We start from the raw sequence: 22,388 nt of genomic DNA, 5'->3' as shown, positions 1-22,388 counted from the left end.
AGCAAGTAAAAAAGGTGCAAGAATATTACAAAAAGTTTGATAAAACTCCCCTGTCAACCTGTCGCTTCCAGGAGATTTATTTTCTTTAAGACTGTTTATGCAATCTATAACCTCTTCAATATTTAATTCTTTATCACAAAAATTCTGAAATCTATAGTGATCTTATTAACATTGTCAGATAAGTTGCTAAGAAATAAATCTGTATTAGTGGGTTGATTAAGAGAGCTATACAATTTACTATAGAATTGAGATACAAAATTGGATACATCCTTAGGGTTCTCATTAGTAGCACCATTTATTACTAATTTATTTACAGAGGTTATTTCTCGATTTCTTTTTTCTAAACTGAAAAAATATTTGGTATTTTTTTCTCCTGCTTCCATCCATTTTCGTCTTGACCTAACAAATGCACCTCTAGCTTTCTCTTCATAAATATGCCTCTGTCGTCAACTGGATCACCGCGGCGTGGACTCGTCGTCACCACGTTCACGCACAACGAACGTTTACAAGCGTGACTGCACACACACCGGCACGAAGAACAAGTCACGTTCTGAACGGGTGTAGATCGTGTGTTGATGACTGGTCAAACCAAATATCGTGGTTGCCATGCTTGGAAAATAACATCAACCGGAGGCTGCTGATATAAGGGACGAAATGACAGGTTTTGTAGATGACAGCGGTGGTGCTGATGCTGCACTGTCACCATGGCGACGGGTACGCAGTCAGCACGGATGCTGCATCCAGACGAGGGGCAATGTGAAGCGCTGCCTGTCAGGCGTCTTGTCACATATAAACAATAATAATAATAATAATAATAATAATAACCACATGCAGTAAACATTTTTAGTGTAACTCGATAAACATTTTAAACTGTCTGAGATCATAAAAAGAATAAAGACACTTTTTATTTCCTGCAGTGCAAATAACAACAAAGAGAATAAAGTATGCACAAGTTCAGTGTTTAAATTATTATCAACAGTAAGGAAACTGGTAAAAATCACATTCTCACATAAGTGTGTTGCACGTTACATATTTACATAACACATTTAGACATTGGCTGAAGTATAAGGAGCAATGTGTTCCTTTTTCACAAGAACAAAGTGAGAAAAATAGCTTCTTCAGCCAGTTTAACAGTTTGCAAGGTCATATTGATGCATCTCTATTGTGCTAAAGAAAAGGCAAACCACGTGATCAAGCATCATCTCTGAACACTTCAACACTCACTCAACCTGAATGCAAAAATAGCTGACTATGTACAGAACTCTATGGTTTGACTAAAGACAATCCCTGAAACCTCTGTATTTACATAACAATGGCACAATATGGCTTTCATTGCAGTCCTGGCATTTTTGAGTACAACTACTACATTAAATTCATACTGAATCAAAGGGAAAAAAATAAAAATACTCACAGGTTCGACACCACATTCCTGACAATAACCAATAAATGCCTTTTATATTAAACATTTCTATTCAAAACGTGAATATTGAATAAACACTATTTTACATAATGTAATATTTGGGACTTTCTACAAGTATAGCACACTTTGGTATCACACTATAAAAAGGAAAAGAAAAAAGTTTTTTTTTTCTTACTGTCAAATTTGTAATATGAACTATTGTTATTATACTAGCATAAAATTATGAATTATCATACATTACAATTTTAGTCCGTGGAACTGAGAAATATAAAAATATTTGTCATTTTTGAAATCAAAATATATATTTAGCACAATTAGCAGTCATCTGCATTTTGTATGCAAGCCTGTTAAAACAATTTTCCAACATTACAAAAAAATTCAATATTGCTTAAAATGGTGATACCCATGAAATATCATAATTTGGACGCTTTAGTGGGAAAGACAAGTAAATTATAAAAAGTAAAATATAATCTTTGTATATTTTCATTTTTTATAGAAATTGACAGTAATCATCAAGTGCAGTTATTCAACCCAGTTACCATGGTTATTGTAAGATAAAAATGAGTGATATTGGTATCACTTTACACTAAGGTCTCATTTGTTAACATAAGTTAATGCATTAACTAAGATGAACTATAAATTAGCAATAACCTTTATTAATGTTAGTTAAAAAACGTTAATGTTATTTCACAGCGCATTAATTAATGTCAAAAGACTACTTTTGATTTTAAAAATGTATTAGTAAGTGTTGAGAGCAACATTAACAAAGATTAATAAATACTGTAAAAATATTGTTCATTATTAGTATTCTTTTTAAATTTTGGTAAATACAAGTTATATCTATAAATACAAGCCAACATTTGGTCCCAAACTAGCTAGTCCTTACTACATTTAGGCAAAATTTTCAACCCAAGTCTGTTTTGAAACGATCATTTTAACAACGCAAACGTACTTTATTCATGTAAAGTGCCAATTAAATCCTTCTTTTTTGCGCCACTGTGTCCATGAGACCTTTTCATTTTGCGATCTTTATACACATTCCTTAAAGTCACACCCTCATTAAACACTTTCTGTCTATTGAGTGTTCAGGAAACGTCCTGCATTCAAGACAAAGGAGTGGAACGGTTCATGCTGGGTATCGACTTGTAGACAAAGTAAAAGTGTTGACGCTTCGGTCGACTGTGTAACTCTGCCTTTATCCACTGTGGGCATGTGTCTGCGGCCAACTGCTGGCTGCTCTCATCCATATAAAGAAACAGGCCGTAGTTTTCTGGATCAGACACGTGGAATTTGAGCGCACAAAGGCGGCACACCTCTTCTGTCGTGGCGTAGGGCCGCACCTGAAGGGTTTTAGCCGTGCAGCCGCTATCTGCCTTCTGCAGAGCCACTCGCATGTAGTTCTTCAAACAAACAAACAGACATCATAGAGTTTATGGAATGAAAATAGTCCATATCTATAAAATGCAGTTCGGATATTCGGTCAGGATTTTACCTGGAAGTCCTCCACTGAGGGTAGGTTTCTCTGCAGTGTGCGACGCTGGTGCCACTGGTGAAGTGTGTCACGTGTTGTAGAGCTGAGTACTTGAGCTGCCTGCTCTTCCTGGAAGTTCTTCATCAGTGACATTGCTCCGTAAGCACTGGTGAGGTAATATCCTCCTGTACAGGATCAAGAGAAAGAAGCATCTTAATATACCGAAAAAACCCTAGTGAACATCCCAAAACCTAAATAAAAAAACTACCATAAAGTTCCATAAATTATTGCTAAAAATCTACTTAATTTATTATTTTAACCTATTTAACTTATGTTTGTGGTCGGCAAGATTTTTTAAAATGTTTTTGAAATAAGCTCACCAAGGCTGCATTTATTTGATAAAAACAGTTAAAACATTAATATTGTGAAATATTAAAACTTTCTAATTTCATGTATTTTAAAATTTAATTTTTATGACAATATTCCAGTCTTCAGCGTCACATGATCCTTCAGAAATCAGATATGTTGATTTGGTGCTCAAGAAACATTTCTTATTATTGTTTTTCAATATTGTTTTTATCATTGTTTGTCATTGCTGAATAAAAGTATTAATTTCTTTAAAAAAAAACAACAACATGAACAGCAGTGTATATTTGTTTGTGCTATGAAGTAATGCATAATTAGTTTTTCAATATTTTAACATTATTTTAATGAATTGGGAGTCGAGTATTCCTTCGCATGTGGAAACTGCTATTTTTGTGGCATGACGTTGCTTTTGATTAGAAGCAAAAAAGCATTTGATAATCAAACAAAAAGAGAAAGGTACAAGACTGTGTACTTGACAGCTTTAATGAAGGCAAGAACTACAATCCCATGAGGAATTGCATATGATATAATCAAATTAAAACAACTGAGATAAATATAAAACTACTTATTTAAGGTGTTGGTTGTATCCAGAGAAATGAAACATAATATTTTCATGGGAGTGGGTGGAACCTTTTGGTGCACTTTGCACACCGCAACTCCCTAATTAATGAAAGTTTCTATACAGCATCGTGGGTATTGTATTTTCCACCACAAATTCTGCGATTAAACACAATTATTTTAAAAGTTAGTTGAATTAACGTTCAACAAAAGGATATACAATCAATTAAAAACCAACAGATTGGTTTTAAAGGTTTATCAGTTCAATCAATTTCCCAGTGGAGAAAATGAATGGCATTTTTACTTCCAGAACCTGACTGTTGCACTCTATAGGCAACAACAGACAGCAAGGCAGTTCTCTAGGTTTTGGAACAGAACTGGCCAGTGGGGTTTTCAAAACATGCATTACTCACTGCCCAGACCATTTTGAAATTGACAAAAAGGGTAAATTATCACTATAATGAGGACGGATCATTCTGTCTGTCACATTAGATCATCAAGTTTGTGACTTTACTCTGTACATTCTACACAATAAATCTTTTCCATGAATGGCTGCCACAATGAGCTCAGTAAGAATAGGAGACGCACACCCAGGAGGAAATTACTCTGTGGGGAACAGAACTTAGGAAGTTCGTCACACATGGAAAATGCTGGTCCGTTCTGAAACTCCTACAGTTTGGATTCTGCGCTAACTTTAGTTAACATTACATTACTGATTCTGTCACCATGAAGCAAGAAAAAGAATTCACATGAAATGTTGGATGGGAGAAAATAATACTATTTTGGTTCTGAAGTTGTTGTTTTTTTTCCAAATACATTTTTGCACCTTTTTAAAAAAAATTCAGGTTTATGTAAGATTATCGCACATGTTAATGCACCTTCTCCATGCAGTAATGGGGGATCTATCAGCTCCATCATATACAGGATCTCAGTGTCCAACTGAGGCATGTCACACTGGACCAACACATAAGTCAACATGGGCAGGAAATCATCTGCTCCAAACATCCGCACTGGCAAACACAGAGGAAACATTTATTAGTGACCTTTATACAAACTATTCCAGCAAGTACCTTCCAGTTAATTAAGGTGCAAATACTTTTGCTTTCAGTTACTGATCTCATACACACCTAAAACATACACACTTTTAAAGCTTTTAAATAAACCCTCGAGACATAACTCCACCCGTACACACCTTCATGATCTTGCATAATATTGTAGATGAGTTTGCAGACTTTTAACAGCCCCATAATCTTCCTCTCAGGTGAATAGAATTGGCACATGGCTCTGAGTTTTCGGCGGATCCTGTGGATGGCGTGGGCGTCTGGAGGCCGGGCTCTGTTCACTCCCAGCTCGTGAGGCTGTTTGGCCTTTGCCAGGGCGAGATTCTCCTGCAGCCTCTGCCACACTCCACCGGCCACCTGGAAGTCATGCAGCACCGACTGCAAGCAGCTGTACAGAGGTTTCAGCACACACTTATGCATGGCCTTCTCCAACAGTGGATCTGTGAAAGAGATCAGTTAAAGCTTTAATATATAAGAGTTTCAGAGACATTTACCATATTCATAGAAAAAAAAAGCAAAAACAGGCATGACGTTTTCAACTTTCTATTTAATAAACAGTTTTAAAGGAATAGTTATGAACATTTTCATAATTTACTCATGTTCATGTTATTCCAAACTAAAAATAAAGGCTAAAAAGACTAAAATTATAACTGAAACCATAAAAGAACGTTTTTTGTCACTTAAAAATTAAATGACATTTGAATTTAGTTTGACTTCAAGTACTAAAATAACTAAAACTGAAATAAAGATAAGAATAAGAATTATACAGACATATTTTTAAACAAAAGTGACAATAACATGACAAAACTACTAAAACTTTAATGACAGTTAAATTGAAAATACAGTAAAAACTAATTCAAAATATTAATAAAATATTAAAAAGTTATTGTTGATATCTGTAATTGTATTTTCACTAGTGAAATGTCACCATAGGCTGCCATTCAAAATCAGTTGTTGATATCAAGAATTAATTTCTTACTAGTTGAAATTCCAATTTCACATCAGAAATACAATTCGTACTAGTAAAAATGTCTATTCTTGATATCAACAATTTAATTCTTGATATCAAAAATACAATTACAGATATCAATAATTTAACTAGTGAAAATTGAATTGTTGATATCAAAAATTAACATTGTTACTAGTGGAAATGTAATTGCTGATATCAAAAACTGCAATTAACCAATTCCTGATATCAAGAATTAGCATTTTAACTAGTGAAAACTGAATTGCTGATATCAAGAATTCATATCCTGAGAATGAATAAAAGTCAAAACGGCTTGCCATACTGCACTGTTCCTATTATACTTGATCTGTAAATAAAGTTCAATGGTTTTGCATAAAAGGATTGTATCTAGCTAGAGCCTTGTGCTTTTTCTAAATCGTATTACTTTCTACCGGGTGTCTGTTAGATCACAACACTGTTGTAGAGAGCACTATGAATGGTTCTTTATGAGCAACTGAAATTTAAAATGGTTAAAAGAAAAGGCTCAATAAACTGGCGCACAGATTTAATACACTATGTATTAATATCTCTTTCCTTTGTGCTTTGAACTTCTCTATGCGGACTCCGGAGCGCTGTGTCTTCAAGCACATCATTCTGCGGACGGGATGCGCGTAAGTGCTTTATGCCGCTCTGTATTGGAGCCTTTCGTATTATATTTTTGTGCAATGAAAGATTATTAATAGCCTTTCTTGTTCGTCTCATCTGTCATATGGTGCTGCCTCATTACTGTGCAGTACGTTTAAAACAAATGTCTTTTAATTTTACAGCATATATATTTATATATAAATATTTTACTTGTTTTCCTTGAATGTATTTTACAACAATACAAAGAGCAATATATCATTTTTACCAGATTTATTCCTACATTTATTCACTTTTCTTTGTTTTTTTTCACTAATTTTAGATTTTATAAAATTATTGTGCACTCATGATTTTTCTAGAGTAACTTTTGCTACTCAATTATCCACTAACCTAGTTTATAAAAGTATTTTTGTCATAGATTATAATTGCATATTCATTCATTTGTTGTTTTTCTTTACAGTAAAGTAGTCTACATTTAGTAGATTGTGAAAACACAAAAGAGTGATCAGCAGGTCAACATACACTGAGATATAGAAATTGTACACTGATTTAAAAAACTGCACTGGTATCGGATCGATATCGGTAGATACTCAGAATTTTTGGTATCGGTTCTGAAAAAGTGGTATCGAGCCAGCCCTTCTGCACAAGTGAAAAACCAAAACACCCAGAATGCTTAGAGAGCGAACAGTGTCTGCTGAGTTTATGGAAAATCTGACACAAACGTTACAAGATATATTAGGCCTAAGCTCTTGGTATTCAAGTCTCCCTGTGAGATAAGGCCGAGGGCTTTCTGAGATGCAAAGGGCAAAATGAGGACAAAAGCAGGCCTCACATCAGTTGTCTGTACACTATAGAGTTATTAGACAAGCAATTACACACAATTAGTGTTATCACAATAGCACTTCTAATGAAACTCTATTGCTCACAGTATACACCGGCGCTATACATTTTAGAAGCTACAGTCACCTGCAGATTATAGATGCACTATCATAATGGCTAGACATGATGATTTACAGAAAACATAAAATAATCAACCCTAAAAAGGCACCAAAATGTTATAAACCTACAGAATTCACAAACACACATGATACACAGACAGAGCTACTCCTACTAACACACACAAATAACTCGCATCCTGGGGCCTGTACCATGATTCAGAGTTACAGGATTAGTTTCGAGTTGACAAAACCAAACCACTCCAATCCGGCTTTGTTGGTACCATGATGCTGAGCATCAACTTTCTTTGTTAACTCAGGCTTTGATCTTGAGTTTGTGGCGTGTGACATCACTGGCCAACAGCCAATCACGTGCCTTGGTTAAAGGTTTTGCTAAAGGTTAAGAGATTGAAGAATATGATGAATTGAAATGCATTTACAATGAAAAAAGTATTTGTTCACGAAAGAGGACAAATAAAAGAAATGATCTTGCTTTATCAGTGCAGTCACAAGTGAAACTTGTCAAGTTAGCTTATATAGTTGGAAATATACAGCGATTAGAGTCTCGAACATGTAAGGTCACATAGTCATTTTTAAAGCATTATCTAGTGATTCTACAGCTTATTTATATTATATATATGATCTGTATATATTAACATTCATATAAAATAAATTATTTATAATAACTGTTAAACTAAAATTGCTTGTGTGTAATGGATTAATAATAATATAAATAATATAATTACAATTTTCTTTATGTACTAGTGACCTTTCATTTGGAGCAAGAGAAACTGGGGGAGTGACTTTTTTGTCAAACATGTGTCACTTTGTCAACATCTGATTGGTCCAATTTCAGTTTGAGATCTCTAACTCAGAACATAACCTGCCCCGGAGCAGGTTAGCTGTTACTATGGCAATGAACGCAGCTAAAAGCCAAGCCACTTTCATGGTACCTAAAATCCAGGATTGGGGCAAACTAAACCGAAACTTACCTGGCTAGCCAGCTCCATTGTGACTAACTACAAATGACACAGACATACAAAACTGTCAAACTTATACCTTTCTTCTGAAGTACTTTGATTCCACTAAAAAACAAAACATTGTTTGCTGTGCATTGGGAATATAGATATGGATATATGATTAGGATAATCATTCAGTACCATGGTATAAATAAAAGTAACATGCTATTATCATCTAATTCCATCACTGTACTACAGTACTATTTTGTAACCTCTGATAAATGTATTAAAAACACTGACGGCTTTGTACTGCAAGGTGGTATGCTTAGCATTTGAAACATAAAAAAAGTGTATGAATTAAGCATCGTAATTTTTGTTTATTGGAGTTGATTTATTGTCATGTCCCTTATGTACTATTGTGTAACCACGGTCTCACAACACAGGTTCAAAGCTATTAACATAACAGTTTAAAGCTGCAGTCCGTAACTTTTTTTGGTTAAAAATGATCCGAAATCAATATTTGAGCAAGTACATAACCAGCCAGTGTTCAAAACTATTTACTTACTAAAGCCCGATTCACAACGGTTAGCTTAAAATAATGTTTTCTAATTTGAGTGTTACAAGTAGGTTTTCGCAGGAAATTAGAGCATGGCACTGCGTCATTACGTCACGTCTGTAAACATAAAGAAGTTGTCCCAGCTAGTAGGCAATAGCACATGTGGATGCTGCAGGTGACGAATCCGTGTATCATTCGTTCATTCGTTTTTTGATTTAATATTGAAAGTAGAAAAATTAAAAAACGGCTCCTTTTTAGTTTTTTTTTCCAAAAAACGAAAAACGAGAATTCAGCTTAAATTTTCGTTTTTTGTTCAGGGATAGAAAAATGAATAAACAGCTTGAATATTAGATTCCTACATGTGGACGGGAATTAAACGTCCCTTTCTGCTGATTGGTCAGCCTAAGATCAAACTCTGCCGTCATCAGTTCTTCCGCAGTTTTAACAATAATAATAATTTGCACGGTTTGATGTGATATGAGCTAACCGATCTTTAGATTAAATCACCATTGGTAGCGTGATTTATGGTAATGCTTTTTTCCTCAGTTGGGCAGAACAAATGTGACTGACTTGTAACTTACTTGTTCAGATGACAATATCCAGTGAAAATTCTTATTTGGGTCATATATTTCCAAGACGTAGACTAAAATGTGATAGCGAAGGACAGTAAATAACCACACCGAGGCGGCACATTCACCTCAACATTAAATTCATCCGCGCTGGAGCTGTACCAGAGTACATACCCCACGCAAGCAAGATAATTCCACAAGTAACTGCAATTTCAGGTTTTCAAACATAGATGGCGACAAAGAGGCAAAACTTACGGACAGCAGCTTTAACAAACAAAGAAAAGTCAGGTCTTTGGAAAACATTAATCATTAATGTGGAAAGCATTAGCCTATCTTTAAGTTAAACCAACAACATTTTAGCTGGGATAAATTACACAAATTTAAGTGCTCTGCTCACGAAGAATTTACACTTTGAAAACTTTCTTACTTGCCTTAGGTTTATTTTTTGTATAAGTAATGTATTCATTCAGAGTTCTAAAATTTCTGCCTTAAAGCTCTCTTTTATTGGTCCTGACTCAACAAACACAAGTTATTTTTAACTGAAGACACAATACCCTTAATATATTAGGAGTTATAAAAACAGGATTATAACATATTTTCTTAAAATACAGTTCAATATTTAATCTGCTGTTAAAAACGACTGCTACTCTGTGTGAACTGTGAAATGTGCACCTTATTTCAGCTATTTCTATAGCAGTCTGGTCCGAAGCTGTCACTAGTTAATTTGATCTTTTTGGCCTTGCACTTACCTCAATCACTCTCAAGAGTATTTATTGCTCAGTTGCTCTTGCTGTCTATTTTTGCTATTCCCACCACACTATCAACAACATTTTAGCCTGCATTTTCCACTGTAGCTAAAGGAAAAATAACAAAAGCAGCTCTGTACTGATAAGGGTAGACTCACATTCAAAACAAAACATATGTATGCACCTTTTTTGGAGTACATGCATAATATATTATTGAACTGTCAGGTAAGTCAAAGTAATCAAACCTTGAATTTAACTGAGTTTGCAAACTGCACAATCTAGGAAACAAAAAGGCAAGCTGAGGATACATATCTGGAAGACAAGGAAGCTAGCTTTCAAAATGCCACAACTAATAGTTTCCAGACACTAGTAAAACGAACAGTGAATAAAACTCACCCGGCCAGCACAGCACAGTTACTGTAATCCAGGGGTGTCCAATCCTGCTCCTGGAAAGCCACCAGCAGAGTTTTGCACTGTTCCTAATTAAACAGACCTAAACCAGCCTAATTAAGGTCTTTAGGATTGCTAGAAATTCCAGGCAGGTGTGTTGGAGCTAATTACACTGCAGGAAAGTGGCCCTCCAGGACCAGGATTGGACACCCCTGAAAGTAAGTACGTTGATCTCCCAGAAAGGAGCTTTCAAAATAACTCTCTTTATTTGCGTGGTTCAACATGACTAGAACTCTGGAAATCTCCTTACCTATCTGGTCCTCAGGTATGTAAGACTCTATAGGCGGGTTCATTTCCGAGCTCTGTTTGAGGTAAGCCTTCATCTGGGTCATGAACTGCCGGAGCGTCTGCAGAAGATCCTGGCTGGATGAGAGGCAGTTTTTATTCTCCTGCACAAAACTCACATAGTCCTGCACCAGGCACCCAAAGTAAGAAGTTTTGTCTTGGGACAACTCAATGATCCGAAGCAAGATGCGTTTTTCAGGCGTAGCCAGTACACTGAAAACACCTTGGACCTTACGGAGAGGTCCTCTTAGTGCTCGTGGGATAACAAGCGATCTCGGACGAGCCCCCACTAGCTCGACCGACGGGAGTTTTGCACGAAGGTGAAGATGCAGATCCCTTTCAAGCCCCACACCGTAGTTGTCCTCCTCGTCCTCATACTCATCACTGCTGTCATCCGTGGAGAGGCCTTTGCCCACACTTTGGGATAGTCCCAATGGGAGAGGATGCGGAGGAGAATCCAAAGAGTCTGATGAGGATGTAGACAAGCTTCGGCCACTTGAGCTTCGCCCTTTCTCTTTGGGTCCGGTCCATTGCTGCAGGATGGTGCTGCTGGTCGGGTTTAAAGGAGTCGTACTGGCTTGAGAAAGGGCCCTAGAGATGGTTTCGTCATCTAACGCAATGGTGCAGCGGTAGCTGTCGATGTCTGGAGGTTGTGGAGGTCGTGGTGGAGGATTGCGTCTCCGACTCGTTCTAGTATTGCCAGCACTCAAAGGCATAGTCCTCGGACCTGAAGGTGAAGTAGGGCTACGAACCAAAATGCGAGGAGGAGGTGGTCTTGGTGGAGGAGGGGGACGAGATTTTCCGTTTTCTGCTGTTGGGTTCCTTGCGATCACTGTTTCTGAATTTCCAGTGACATCTTGCTGTGTCTGAAGAGAAACAGGGTTGATAAAAGACAAAGCACTGCTGGAGCAACTCCTTTCAGGGCAGGTGTTGGTTAGTAGCTTCCCAAATGGAGTGCAGGTTTGATCCTCTGTCTGTAAGACATCAGAGCAGCTGCTGTGCAGAGAGATCGGTGGTCTGTCCTGAACCACAGAACTATCTGTGGCAGAGATTGTCCCTAGTTGTTTGTTGAGATAAGATTTCCAGAACGCTGGAATAAAAGAGAGAATCTGATTAATGGTTAACAACACACATGCGCAGTCTTTATACAAACACAACCACAAAAGCAGCAAACACACCCACTTCAGCTTCCTACCATAGGCCGTCACACGTTGTCAACACACATGTGAATTTCAGTGTGTGTGTGTGGCTATATCTAGTTACAGCCAGGCTAATGCATCTGTTCACTTCTGTTGTCCTCAGGCCCACTGAAGTTCTTGGAGAAATTTAGCGAGCTCAGTCGTGTATTTCAGAAAGCTGATTCATAAACGTCATACAAACACACCCAGCACAGAGCCGGCCAAAAACTGAGTCATTTATCCAAACAGACAGCCTGTATAGGGAGGTTGACTTCACAGAGCACACCAAACCCCTCCTCTTTCTCCTCCCCATGCCTTCTGTCTCTCTCCCCACCCATTTCAGTATAGTTTCTCCTTATGTTGATGGAACAGTTTCTATTAGGAATAGATATTTATACGACCGTCAGCCTCTTTCAAATGAGACTTCATATTACTGAATCAAACTTATAATTGTTCTGTGGCAACTTTAGTGTGGATGGGTGTTGCTAAGGTGATACAAATGTTTGTTTGTTTTTTTAGGTTATTGCTAGCTTCTCACTGTTAGGGAAAAATGGAAGTCCTGTGTCTTTTTAGGTGAATATGACTAAAGTGTCTGCTAAATTTCACACACACACACACACACACACACACACACACACACACACACACACACACACACACACACACACACACACACACACACACATGTTGGGTTTCCATGTTTTATGGGGACATCCCATAGGCGTAATGGTTTTTATACTGTACAATCTGTATGTGCTATTGCCCTACACCAACCCTACACCTAAACTTAGCCCTCACAGGAAACATGCTGCATTTTTAGATTTTCAAAAAACTTTATGCTGTATGTTTTATAAGCTTGTTTCCTCATGGGGACCAAAAAATGTCCCCACAAGATTAAGATTTACTGGTATTACTATCCTTGTGGGGACATTTGGTCCCCAGGACGTGATGAATACCAGGTGCACACACACACACACACACACACACACACACACACACACTCACACTCTCTCCCTCAGTAACCTCTATGCTCTGATTAGCTCACATAGTCTCAATCACTATCTGGAATGTCAGCTGGACTAATAATAACATGGAACTGAATAGTAGGCCAGCATGTCTCAGCTGTGGTGGATGTAGAGATTCAAACACATAGTTGCTCACAAGACAGTCATGGCAAAGGTTCCTTCTCTAGGAACATTGCAAAATTTCTTCATTATCTGACAAATAATATTTGACACTGGTTCAAGATGGTCTGAAGCAAGTAAGAACATGCAAAAATATTGCATTACTAATTATTACTTGTACATGCAACGCAATTCCTGACACTCTTGGCATTATGTCACTTGTGCTTTTTTAAGGGAGCACCAATGGCAGACCTGACTCACTTGGTGCCCTAGGTCTGAGACATGAGACATAATAATAGTCTGAGACATAATAATAATATACATATATATATTATTATTATTATATATATATTTTTTTTTACAAATATAAGAAGTGTTGGTTTGCTTTTGTTAGTGCTGTTTTCATTTAGTGTGCAGGGCTCTAATCCTAAAAACTCTTATGTTTTTTAAAAAACTAAATGAAGCAAATTTGATCATTATAATTTAATTTTTTGAAAAGCGCCATTATGAATGTCTTATAATACTAAAGACTCTTTTTGTGTTTCAAGTTCCACTTGGTTCCAAAATCAGAGAGCGTGAATTTGAATGGACGTTGGACCTCTGCTATTTTAGTGCCACTGAGATACTAGTAGTTTGTCAGCTAAATGAAATAAAATGAATTTAATTTTTTTTCAAACATTTGATTTGATTTTATTTCAGTTAATGTTTTAATTTATTTAGAGTCACAAAAATATTTTTAATTGTTTCAGTTTTGGTTAATAATCCTTAATTGGATATTTCTCCCCCAAACCTATTTTGAGTAAATTCACAATTCACCAGTCACAAATAATACACATAATCACAGATATCTACATTACTATGCAGATATAGTATTTCAGATTCATATAGGTAGAACATGCAAATAAATAATCACAGGGCCAAACAGGAAATAATGTATTATTATATATCATTTTTTATAACTGTATCTGTACTAACTGGGATATTTTAAGTGGGTTAGACGAGCTTGGTCAGTACCTGCTCCTTGCTGGGCCACTTCATCTAGATCTGACAGGGTCGCTGCTGAATGGATGGCCTTAGGAAGCTTCAGGGTAAACGGCAGAATGTCTCTAATATGAAACAAAGAGTCAGACAGACAAATAGTGCGTGAACGAGGGTAAAAATAAACAATGGGAAAAAAACAAAGAGGGGAAAGAAAATACACACAATCATTCATTCTTTTCCTACATTAATAGTGACAGGTCAAATCATACATATCACATTCAGAAAAAGTAATACTTCTGATGTTACTGGGTGGGAAATTGGTATCGAGCAGAGAGAGGGCAGAATTTCAGTTTCGATGAGCGGCTTGAAAAAACAAACATCACATGGAGAACTGTTACAATGATTTATGGATTATATCAAAATAAATATTTTGTACTTAGGGCCATATATTACTTCATCCTGTTGCTGATAAGGTGATGGATATCATTGGGTTTTATGAGCAGTGGGTTCATTTCTGCACAATCCCTCACATTTCTGCACAGTTTCTTTACTCATAAATCTTGCATATGCTGTCTTTTATGCACACTTTAGCACTGCAGTGAAGGTAAAGATGGCAAGACAGCAATAAAACATTTTATCCATTCCAAATCTAATCAAATTGTTCCTAATGGATTGTTTTTATTTACAACAAAGAAAATGTGAGTGGTTGAGTTACATGCACAAAGAACAGTGCTTAAGGTTATTGCACACTGAGTCTTGAGTTTTTCTGTTTTTTCATATTCCTCATCCTTTCCTATCAAATTGCATGCTACGGATGCGAAAACGCTGAAAATCGAACCTGATCTGAATTTTTTTATGACGGAGGAAAGATTCGGAAGGGAGTGTGTAAACGCGATTGACCCAACATGAGGCTGCATTTATTTTTTTAACGTGCAAAATTTTCAGACTCAGTGTGCAATGACCTTTAGCGTTAGGGTTGTTCAACTTCCTATACCTTAATAAGTATCAGACATTGAAAAAGTGTTACCTGCTGATACAATAAAATGCCACAAGACGAAAGAGGTCAGCAAAACTGATTCCTGAGCCCTCTAGAGAGAATGCTAAGAACAAAGAACAATAAACAACAATCAATAAAGATCTATAATCTCCAAGCATTTTCACAATTTCATCCGTCATAACAGCACTAGGGCATTGAGTGTTGCCCTCGATTCTTAATTTGTTGGGAATTGTCTGAAAATGTTTTGGGAATTTTCTGAACTGATTCTGAACTTGGCAGGTAAAACGCTCAAAAGCCTTCAGCGCCTTTCAGACCACAACAATTTCCAAGGCACAGAGGAAATTCTCAGCTGGATTGTGCCCAGGCCAAAAACACTAGGGTGTGTCTGATATTTCACATGCAGAACTTCTTGGAACTGCACTGCTGTAAATGCCTGGAATGCTGCCAGGCTACTATTGTGACATTTAGCTGCAAATATGCTGCCTATTTATTTTTTTTAAACATAGCCAGCTGCAAATAGCTGCTCAGGTTATTATAACTGATTAACTACCTGTGAAACAAGAGGGAAAAAAATTCCCCATTCTGACACAAAACAGAGATTTATAAAGTGATATACTACGTGCACATGTGCAGAGTCAATCTTTGACCTCACAACTGCGTGCACGTGAAAGTAGTAAGCTGCTCAGTATCGACAAACAATAAAAAAGATAGATACCCAATAAAAGACCATAAAATCAAAAAGAAACTCCTATTTATCTTTCACAGCCAAACACCTTGAACTTATGGTGACACAGCATACAGAAGTAGATATGGCTCGATGTGAGCAGAGCGACAACAGCAGTTATGGGTTAGTATTATATAAGGGACCCAACATACTGTACTGGTTCTCCTTTACAGGGATGTGAATGACAGAGGAGTCTGAGGTACCATCCATGTGGAATGACAGGACCTTCTTTTGCAGGACAGATGATTTCCACACTAAAAACACCTGGACAGGGAAAAAAAACAAAACTGAGACTGAGGTGCCCTTGAGCAAGGCACCGAACCCCCAACTGCTCCCCGGGCGCCGCAGCATAAATGGCTGCCCATTGCTCCGGGTGTGTGTTCACGGTGTGTGTGTGTTCACTGCTGTGTGTGTGCACTTTGGATGGGTTAAATGCAGAGCACGAATTCCAAGTATAGGTTACCATACTTGGCCACATCACGTCACTTTAAAAAAAAATTAAGAAATGTGACTTCAGTTTGCATCTTGTGCTTTTAGGAGCATGAGTTTAGATGAATGTTCACGCTATTCTTTTTCAAATATCATAAGAATAGTGTGCACTCCATTCAAAGTCATCTGAAAGCATACAATATGTTTGTGTTTTGCCTGAATGAGAAATGTTTAGTACATACAAACCTACAATTATGGCTTCAGGCTCGGAAAAGATTCATGAAACATTTTATGATACTTTTCGAAGCTATATAAATCAGCATCCACTCTGGAAAACAGCAACTTGGGCAACTCTTTTTGTATTTCACGAAAGTCCAGTGCGGTTAGAACAAAACAAGGATGAATAAATGATGACAGAATTTTAATTTCTGTGAACTATTTCTTTAAAAAATCTATCTGGCGTCTTAGTGTTCACTCTCTCTAACATATTTTACCCCAGCTGGTTGCTGCAGAAGGATGCCAGTGGCCTCTCGCTGGTCGATGGAAAGCAGAAGCCAGATGGGGTGTGTGTGTATCAGTTTGTCCAACACACTCACACTTATGCTTGTAACTTCCCCATCAACCGCAGGATACTGTAGACACACAGGACTCATCTCTCCCTCTATCCTACAGAGAACAAAACAAGGCATGGGTGTAGAGGGTTGTTTTATTTTGACAAATGTCTATTATGTCCTTTAAAGGAAGAAAAGGCATTAGAAAGACAGACTAGACACTGGCGCCCTCAACTGGACTCCACTCTAAAACATACAGAGTTTTTGTAAATGTAAAGACATAATACAGTACATAAACTTAGATGTAAATGCAATGCATCTATTAAAAGTCCAGAAAATATATTTCATTTAAATACACTTTTATTTAGCTTGTGACGGTCTTAATGCATTTTCGACATGTGTTTGGTATGCATACTCACTCTATGAGCATAGAAATGTCTGGATGTCTGTCTTTTTCCTGCACTGCATGAACCATTTGCTGCTGCAATGCTCCCAGTGACAATGCAAACGCATCGACGAGCTGCACATTGATAGAAAAAGTAAAACCTTGCATGTTCAAGCAGAAAACATTTCAGTGAATTAATATAGTGCTCTTTTAAAATTTACTTTGGCAACTTCCCCTTTGCTAACAAAGAATCTGAAAAAAGAGCAACTGCCAGAAACTCTGCAGAGAACAGTGAAGAAAAAAAAAAACAAAAAACGGGAAGCTAGAAAATAAAAAAGCAAGCTGAAAGAGGCTTATTTGTGACCAAAACAAGAGCAACAGCTTCAGCCTCGCTGTCATCTATCCATGCAGGAAGCAAGTTAGTCACTTTCCTGTGTTCTTAATCTATTTTCCCCAACAGGAAATGGGATTTGTCATGGCAACACAACCCAACCATCACAGGATTACTCTATGCAATAATTGCACGTGATTTTAAATGAAATCAGCCGATATGCGAAATAAACTCCACTTCAAACATATGTGTTTAAAATGTGTTTGATTTTGAGTTTTAATCTCAACATTGTGTTTACATCACAATTTTTTCTCTGAATTCTAAATTGCAATTGCAATTGTTACATTTTGCAATTGTATTTTTTCTTTTTCTATCATGGAGTGAAAAAATAAAAAGTGAAATGCTACTTTTTGTCTCACAATTGCGAGTTTATATCTCATTCTGAAAAACATCTGAATCGTGACATATAAACTAAGAATAAAAAAAAGACAATTGTGGGATTAAAAAGTTTCAATAACCATTTTTTTTTAACCTTTATTATCAGAAACAAGCTTCCATGCTCCTGTAATGCAAGTCTATGGGATTTCTGGCCAAATTTGAATGCCCACGAGGCAAAAAGTAAATAGGATCACCTTTTAAAAAGTAATAGCACGTGCCTTTTCAACAAAGTGCATGATTTGATATAGCATTTATATTCAGAATCAGAATCAGCTTTATTGCCAGGTATGTTTAAAATTTTCAGCATAGTATAAACAACTGTCTAGTTTGTAGATAAACAACATTAAGTAACAAAAAAAAAAGGCAGCCTAGCAGGCTGTTAGTGGCATTCTGACCAAAACTACTTTGAACATGAAGTAATGCTTCCAATATGCCACTATGGTGACTGCACAATGTTGACTCCATGTAAATATTTTGAATCACTGTGCCAGCTTCCTGTGCTTTTAATGCTGATCTGCAATTATGGGCTATTTTGGATTAAATTGCAGGCAATTAAATGCAGATGAAAACAGAATCAAAAGACAACAGTTCTTTGAGATTTCTTTTGTAATTCCTAGTGCTAGTGATAAATTCCTGGACTGAATGCCATAAAATACAACATAAACTAGGCAAGATAAACTTCAGATGAGCGAGACGGAGGATGAGGACGGAACAGAGAGAGCAATTGTTTAGACTGAATGATAAAATAAAAAAAGCCCTGGAGAAGAAGAAGAGATGAAGGACTAATTAAGGAGCGAGAGAGAGAAAGAGAGAGAGATGTGTTGCAAAAAAAAGACATCTATTATGGAACGCTTGAATGGTCCTGTCTGGGCAACAAGCCCTGCTGCAGTCTCTCTCTCACACACACACACACACACACACAGTTTCTGTCCATTGATTTTTACAAGGAACACCAGACAGCCAGTGAATGTTCGCAGTGGAACAGAAAATGTTCTGTAGGAGAATGGGGATAATTATACTGATCCAAAAACAGTCCCTGCCTGAGCGCATTGGCTGATGAGAGTCTGCAGCACCATCTGCGTGTCCTGCGCTTATTCAATTGTTACACAAATGTTTTAAGCTCATAAACAGCATAGACTGAAAAAAGATGATTCATAAAATCAGAAAAAATTTATTTGGAACTAAACATTATACATCAATATAAAAAAAATCCATCTAATGGAAATAATCTTCATTTATTGTTGCCTAGAATTCATAAATTTGGTGTTTAAATCATCCTGCATTGTGTATGCTATGAACATTTATGATGCCTCAAATGATGCATTTTGTTAAGAACAAGTGTGTTTTTATATGTGCTTTTTTTTTCTCCATACTATACTAAAATTTCCACCCATTTGCCACACAGTAAAACTGGTTAATAAAACTCCTAAAGGTCCAGAATAAGCTTGACTTGGGAGTGAGCACTTTTTACATTGGCCAGAGACAACACCTAGTCACAGCCACTGAGAAACACCCAAATGTTAATATATACAAAAATCACAAATACTGTCAATTTATTTGTCAGGGTTTCTCAAATTTAAGTTCAGATTTAGTGTACAAATGATCATCCTCCTACCTGAAGAAAGCTACCACTTCTGTCCATCCGGCTGGGTTGTAATGACGAGTTCACTGCCATGTTGCTCTTGTTTTTTTTAAAGTCCTGCAAGTCAAAAGATGCACGAGGATCACAAACTAAAATGACTCGGATATAAAATTGTCTGTTTTCAGTATGACTGATGCATACATTCATACTGTATTTGCCACGCTCTTGTCTCCCTTCGCATTCAGTCAAACTCTGTGCATCTCTGTGGCATATTATTATGATTACGGATGAAAGCCTGAGATTAGAGTCTAGAAGCTGTAATCATTTCCTCAAAGAGACAATTACACACTGACGGCCCTGTCTGCCTGACATCTCTTGAAACTAGGCTGTTTTTTCTAAAGCGATATTTGTTTAATTAGCGTACACAGCACTGAAGTCACACTCACATGGAGACAGGTGCAAGCACAAGATCTTAAACAGATAATTTCCTCAAAACAAAATTTGCAGAAGTTATTCAGTGAGGACAGTGGTCAGATCAGTTCCACAGCTCAGTTACAGCAAGTACAACTCAGACACTAGATGTAAAATTACAGTTTAACAGGATTCTACACACTCCAGCTCACCTGTAAAATAGCTTTATTGAACAGCCTGGACTCTTAATTACAGATCAGGGAAGTTATCCCGTTTATGAAAGCAGCAGGTGTTAAGTCATACCTCTCACTTTCGGAACTGCTGTATCAATGGAGCATTGTTGTGTTCTTCACACTATTGATTCTGTCTTTGGGGACATCCATAATCAGGCAATAGTCTGAAGTGAAACTAGTGTGTATGTGAGTTTAAAACACAGCTGCAGTCAAACAAAGACATGTGTGACCAATACATTGAGACAAAAAAAAAAAAAAGTTTATTTAAAGAGTGCATAAAATTCTCTCTGTCACATACACAAGTGGACATTCTCTCTGTAAATTCATGATTTAAAAAAATTTTTTTTTTTTGTAAATTTATTAATTAATTTAAAATGATAAATATTTACATAACATATATATTTTGGAAATATGTATGTTTATATACAGTATTACATTTTTATTTTATTTTGATTGGTTTCAAAACTTGACACAAAAGCCTTGAAAAATAAATAATAATAATTTACGTAACTTATAAATATATTACTGGAAATATATTACATTTTTATTTATTTCAATACATTCATACAATGGGTTTGAGATTTGACAAAAAGGCCTGGAAAAGAATTCTAATTATACAAATATATAAACAATCTATAGAATTAATTTATGTATTTTTAAATTTCTATATAACTAAAAATACTTACATATACCCACAAACACCCACACACCAACACAGAAAAAGGATGCATGTCTCATTACACAACTCCATTTCACACACCAGTGACATTTACACTAGAGGAATCTAAATAAGTTCCCATATCCACTGTAAGAACATAATTCTTAGTAACAGAAAAACACATGCATACTTCACGGAAACATTTCTCAATAGTCAACGAGGTCTAAAGCTAAAAGTCTGTTTTCTGCAGGAGGGTGAACGCTCTACAGCTTCCTACCCTCTTTCTGTGCACAAACACATACAGTATATCTTGCTGTTTGTTCCTGTCACTACAGTGCATGGAAGCAATTTGATGTGATATATGCTTAAACATTCCTGACATCATTGCACCGGTCCTCTGTGCAAACCAAGTGCATGCTGGCACCATCAGCACTGGAGAACACACAAACAAACTAGGACCATGATTGTACTTTAACTTTGTTGTGGAATATTTTTTGTAATAGTTGAATGCACAAAGCAAGCTTGCAAAGATTACACAGTGTTCATATAATGCACTGTATTTATTTTACAATGCTCTCTTCATAAATATAATTTATACGCTACTCATCAAATATGTATATATTCATATGGCTGTATAAAAGTCAAATAATACATTTATTTTTCAGATGAGTATTTTTTTTGCCTCAGGTAGCACGGAATAATTTTACATTTTGTGCTGACAAATATTTCTACAGGTATTTATTTAACAGAATTATCATCTATCACATGCCAAACGTATATGTTACAATTTAAAGTAAATACACATTGCTTGTTCTTAAGTGTGACATCTTCAACTTTCAGTGATGTTTGACTGTATATCGTGTTATGCATAGGCTAAGTAAATATGAGTGATATTAATAAGTTGCAGTCTGAAGGTCTAAACACTAGTTTATGAGGATTGAGTGAATAAAAACAGAGAAATAGTACAGCGTTTCAATAGAGAAAACAAACAAGCCCATTGCGAACTGAAATAATTTCAACGCATTTAATAACTAATTACGCAATGCTATAAGAAGATTGATATTACATAGACCTACCTATGAGTGCTCCTCTCCACATGCTTCTACAGTAACTACAGTCCAATGATTCTCTCTCTATCCACAGTTCGACACAAGATCACATGACCGACGCTGCAAGTCATTGGTGGTAAAGGCATGCACATCATTTCATAGAATAATTACTAAATACGGTAAATATAAGAGTTCCCCATTCTAAAGTGTTACCAAATTTGCTACTTTATTTATATAAGGAAAAATATAATCAAAAATGAATATAATGAAGAATGACAAGTTTTGAATTGGCATGTTTTTATAATTATCTAAATGAAAGTTCGTTCAATTATAAATATTTTTGGGAAATATTC

The 22,388-nt window shown here is 36.3% G+C and overlaps 1 protein-coding gene across 2 annotated transcripts; it reads right to left on the bottom strand.

The window, feature by feature from the left end:
• Positions 1-876: 876 nt before the first annotated feature.
• LOC306879423 (ras and Rab interactor 2-like) lies at positions 877-22,106 on the bottom strand. Of its 2 annotated transcripts, none has more exons than XM_079432360.1 (12): positions 22,063-22,106; positions 19,718-19,801; positions 17,368-17,468; positions 16,892-17,063; positions 16,121-16,232; positions 15,275-15,347; positions 14,281-14,372; positions 10,930-12,054; positions 5,008-5,316; positions 4,694-4,825; positions 2,913-3,076; positions 877-2,820 (listed from the first exon to the last, which is right to left on the bottom strand). In XM_079432360.1, the coding sequence occupies exons 2-12, from the start codon at positions 19,775-19,777 to the stop codon at positions 2,524-2,526; spliced, it is 2,637 nt and encodes an 878-aa protein (XP_079288486.1). In that variant the 5' UTR covers positions 19,778-19,801; positions 22,063-22,106; the 3' UTR covers positions 877-2,523. The 2 variants fall into 2 exon arrangements, with proteins under 2 accessions (XP_079288486.1, XP_079288485.1); XM_079432359.1 differs by lacking the exon at positions 22,063-22,106 and adding an exon at positions 19,886-19,961.
• Positions 22,107-22,388: the final 282 nt, after the last annotated feature.

The sequence above is a fragment of the Barbus barbus genome (assembly GCF_936440315.1).
Source record: "Barbus barbus genome assembly, chromosome: 13".
Taxonomy (NCBI): domain Eukaryota; kingdom Metazoa; phylum Chordata; class Actinopteri; order Cypriniformes; family Cyprinidae; genus Barbus; species Barbus barbus.
Note: the sequence above shows the minus strand (reverse complement) of the source record. Positions and strands in the feature narration are given on the sequence as shown.

Bases quoted from the DNA above. Each gene is read 5' to 3' on its own strand.
- LOC306879423 (XM_079432359.1), bottom strand. The intron at 16,233-16,891 runs GTAAAATATGTT...TTCCCTGTCCAG, and splicing joins TTCTGCAGCAACCAGCTGGG to GTGTTTTTAGTGTGGAAATC. The intron at 12,055-14,280 runs GTACTGACCAAG...CTTTTATTCCAG, and splicing joins AGTGGCCCAGCAAGGAGCAG to CGTTCTGGAAATCTTATCTC.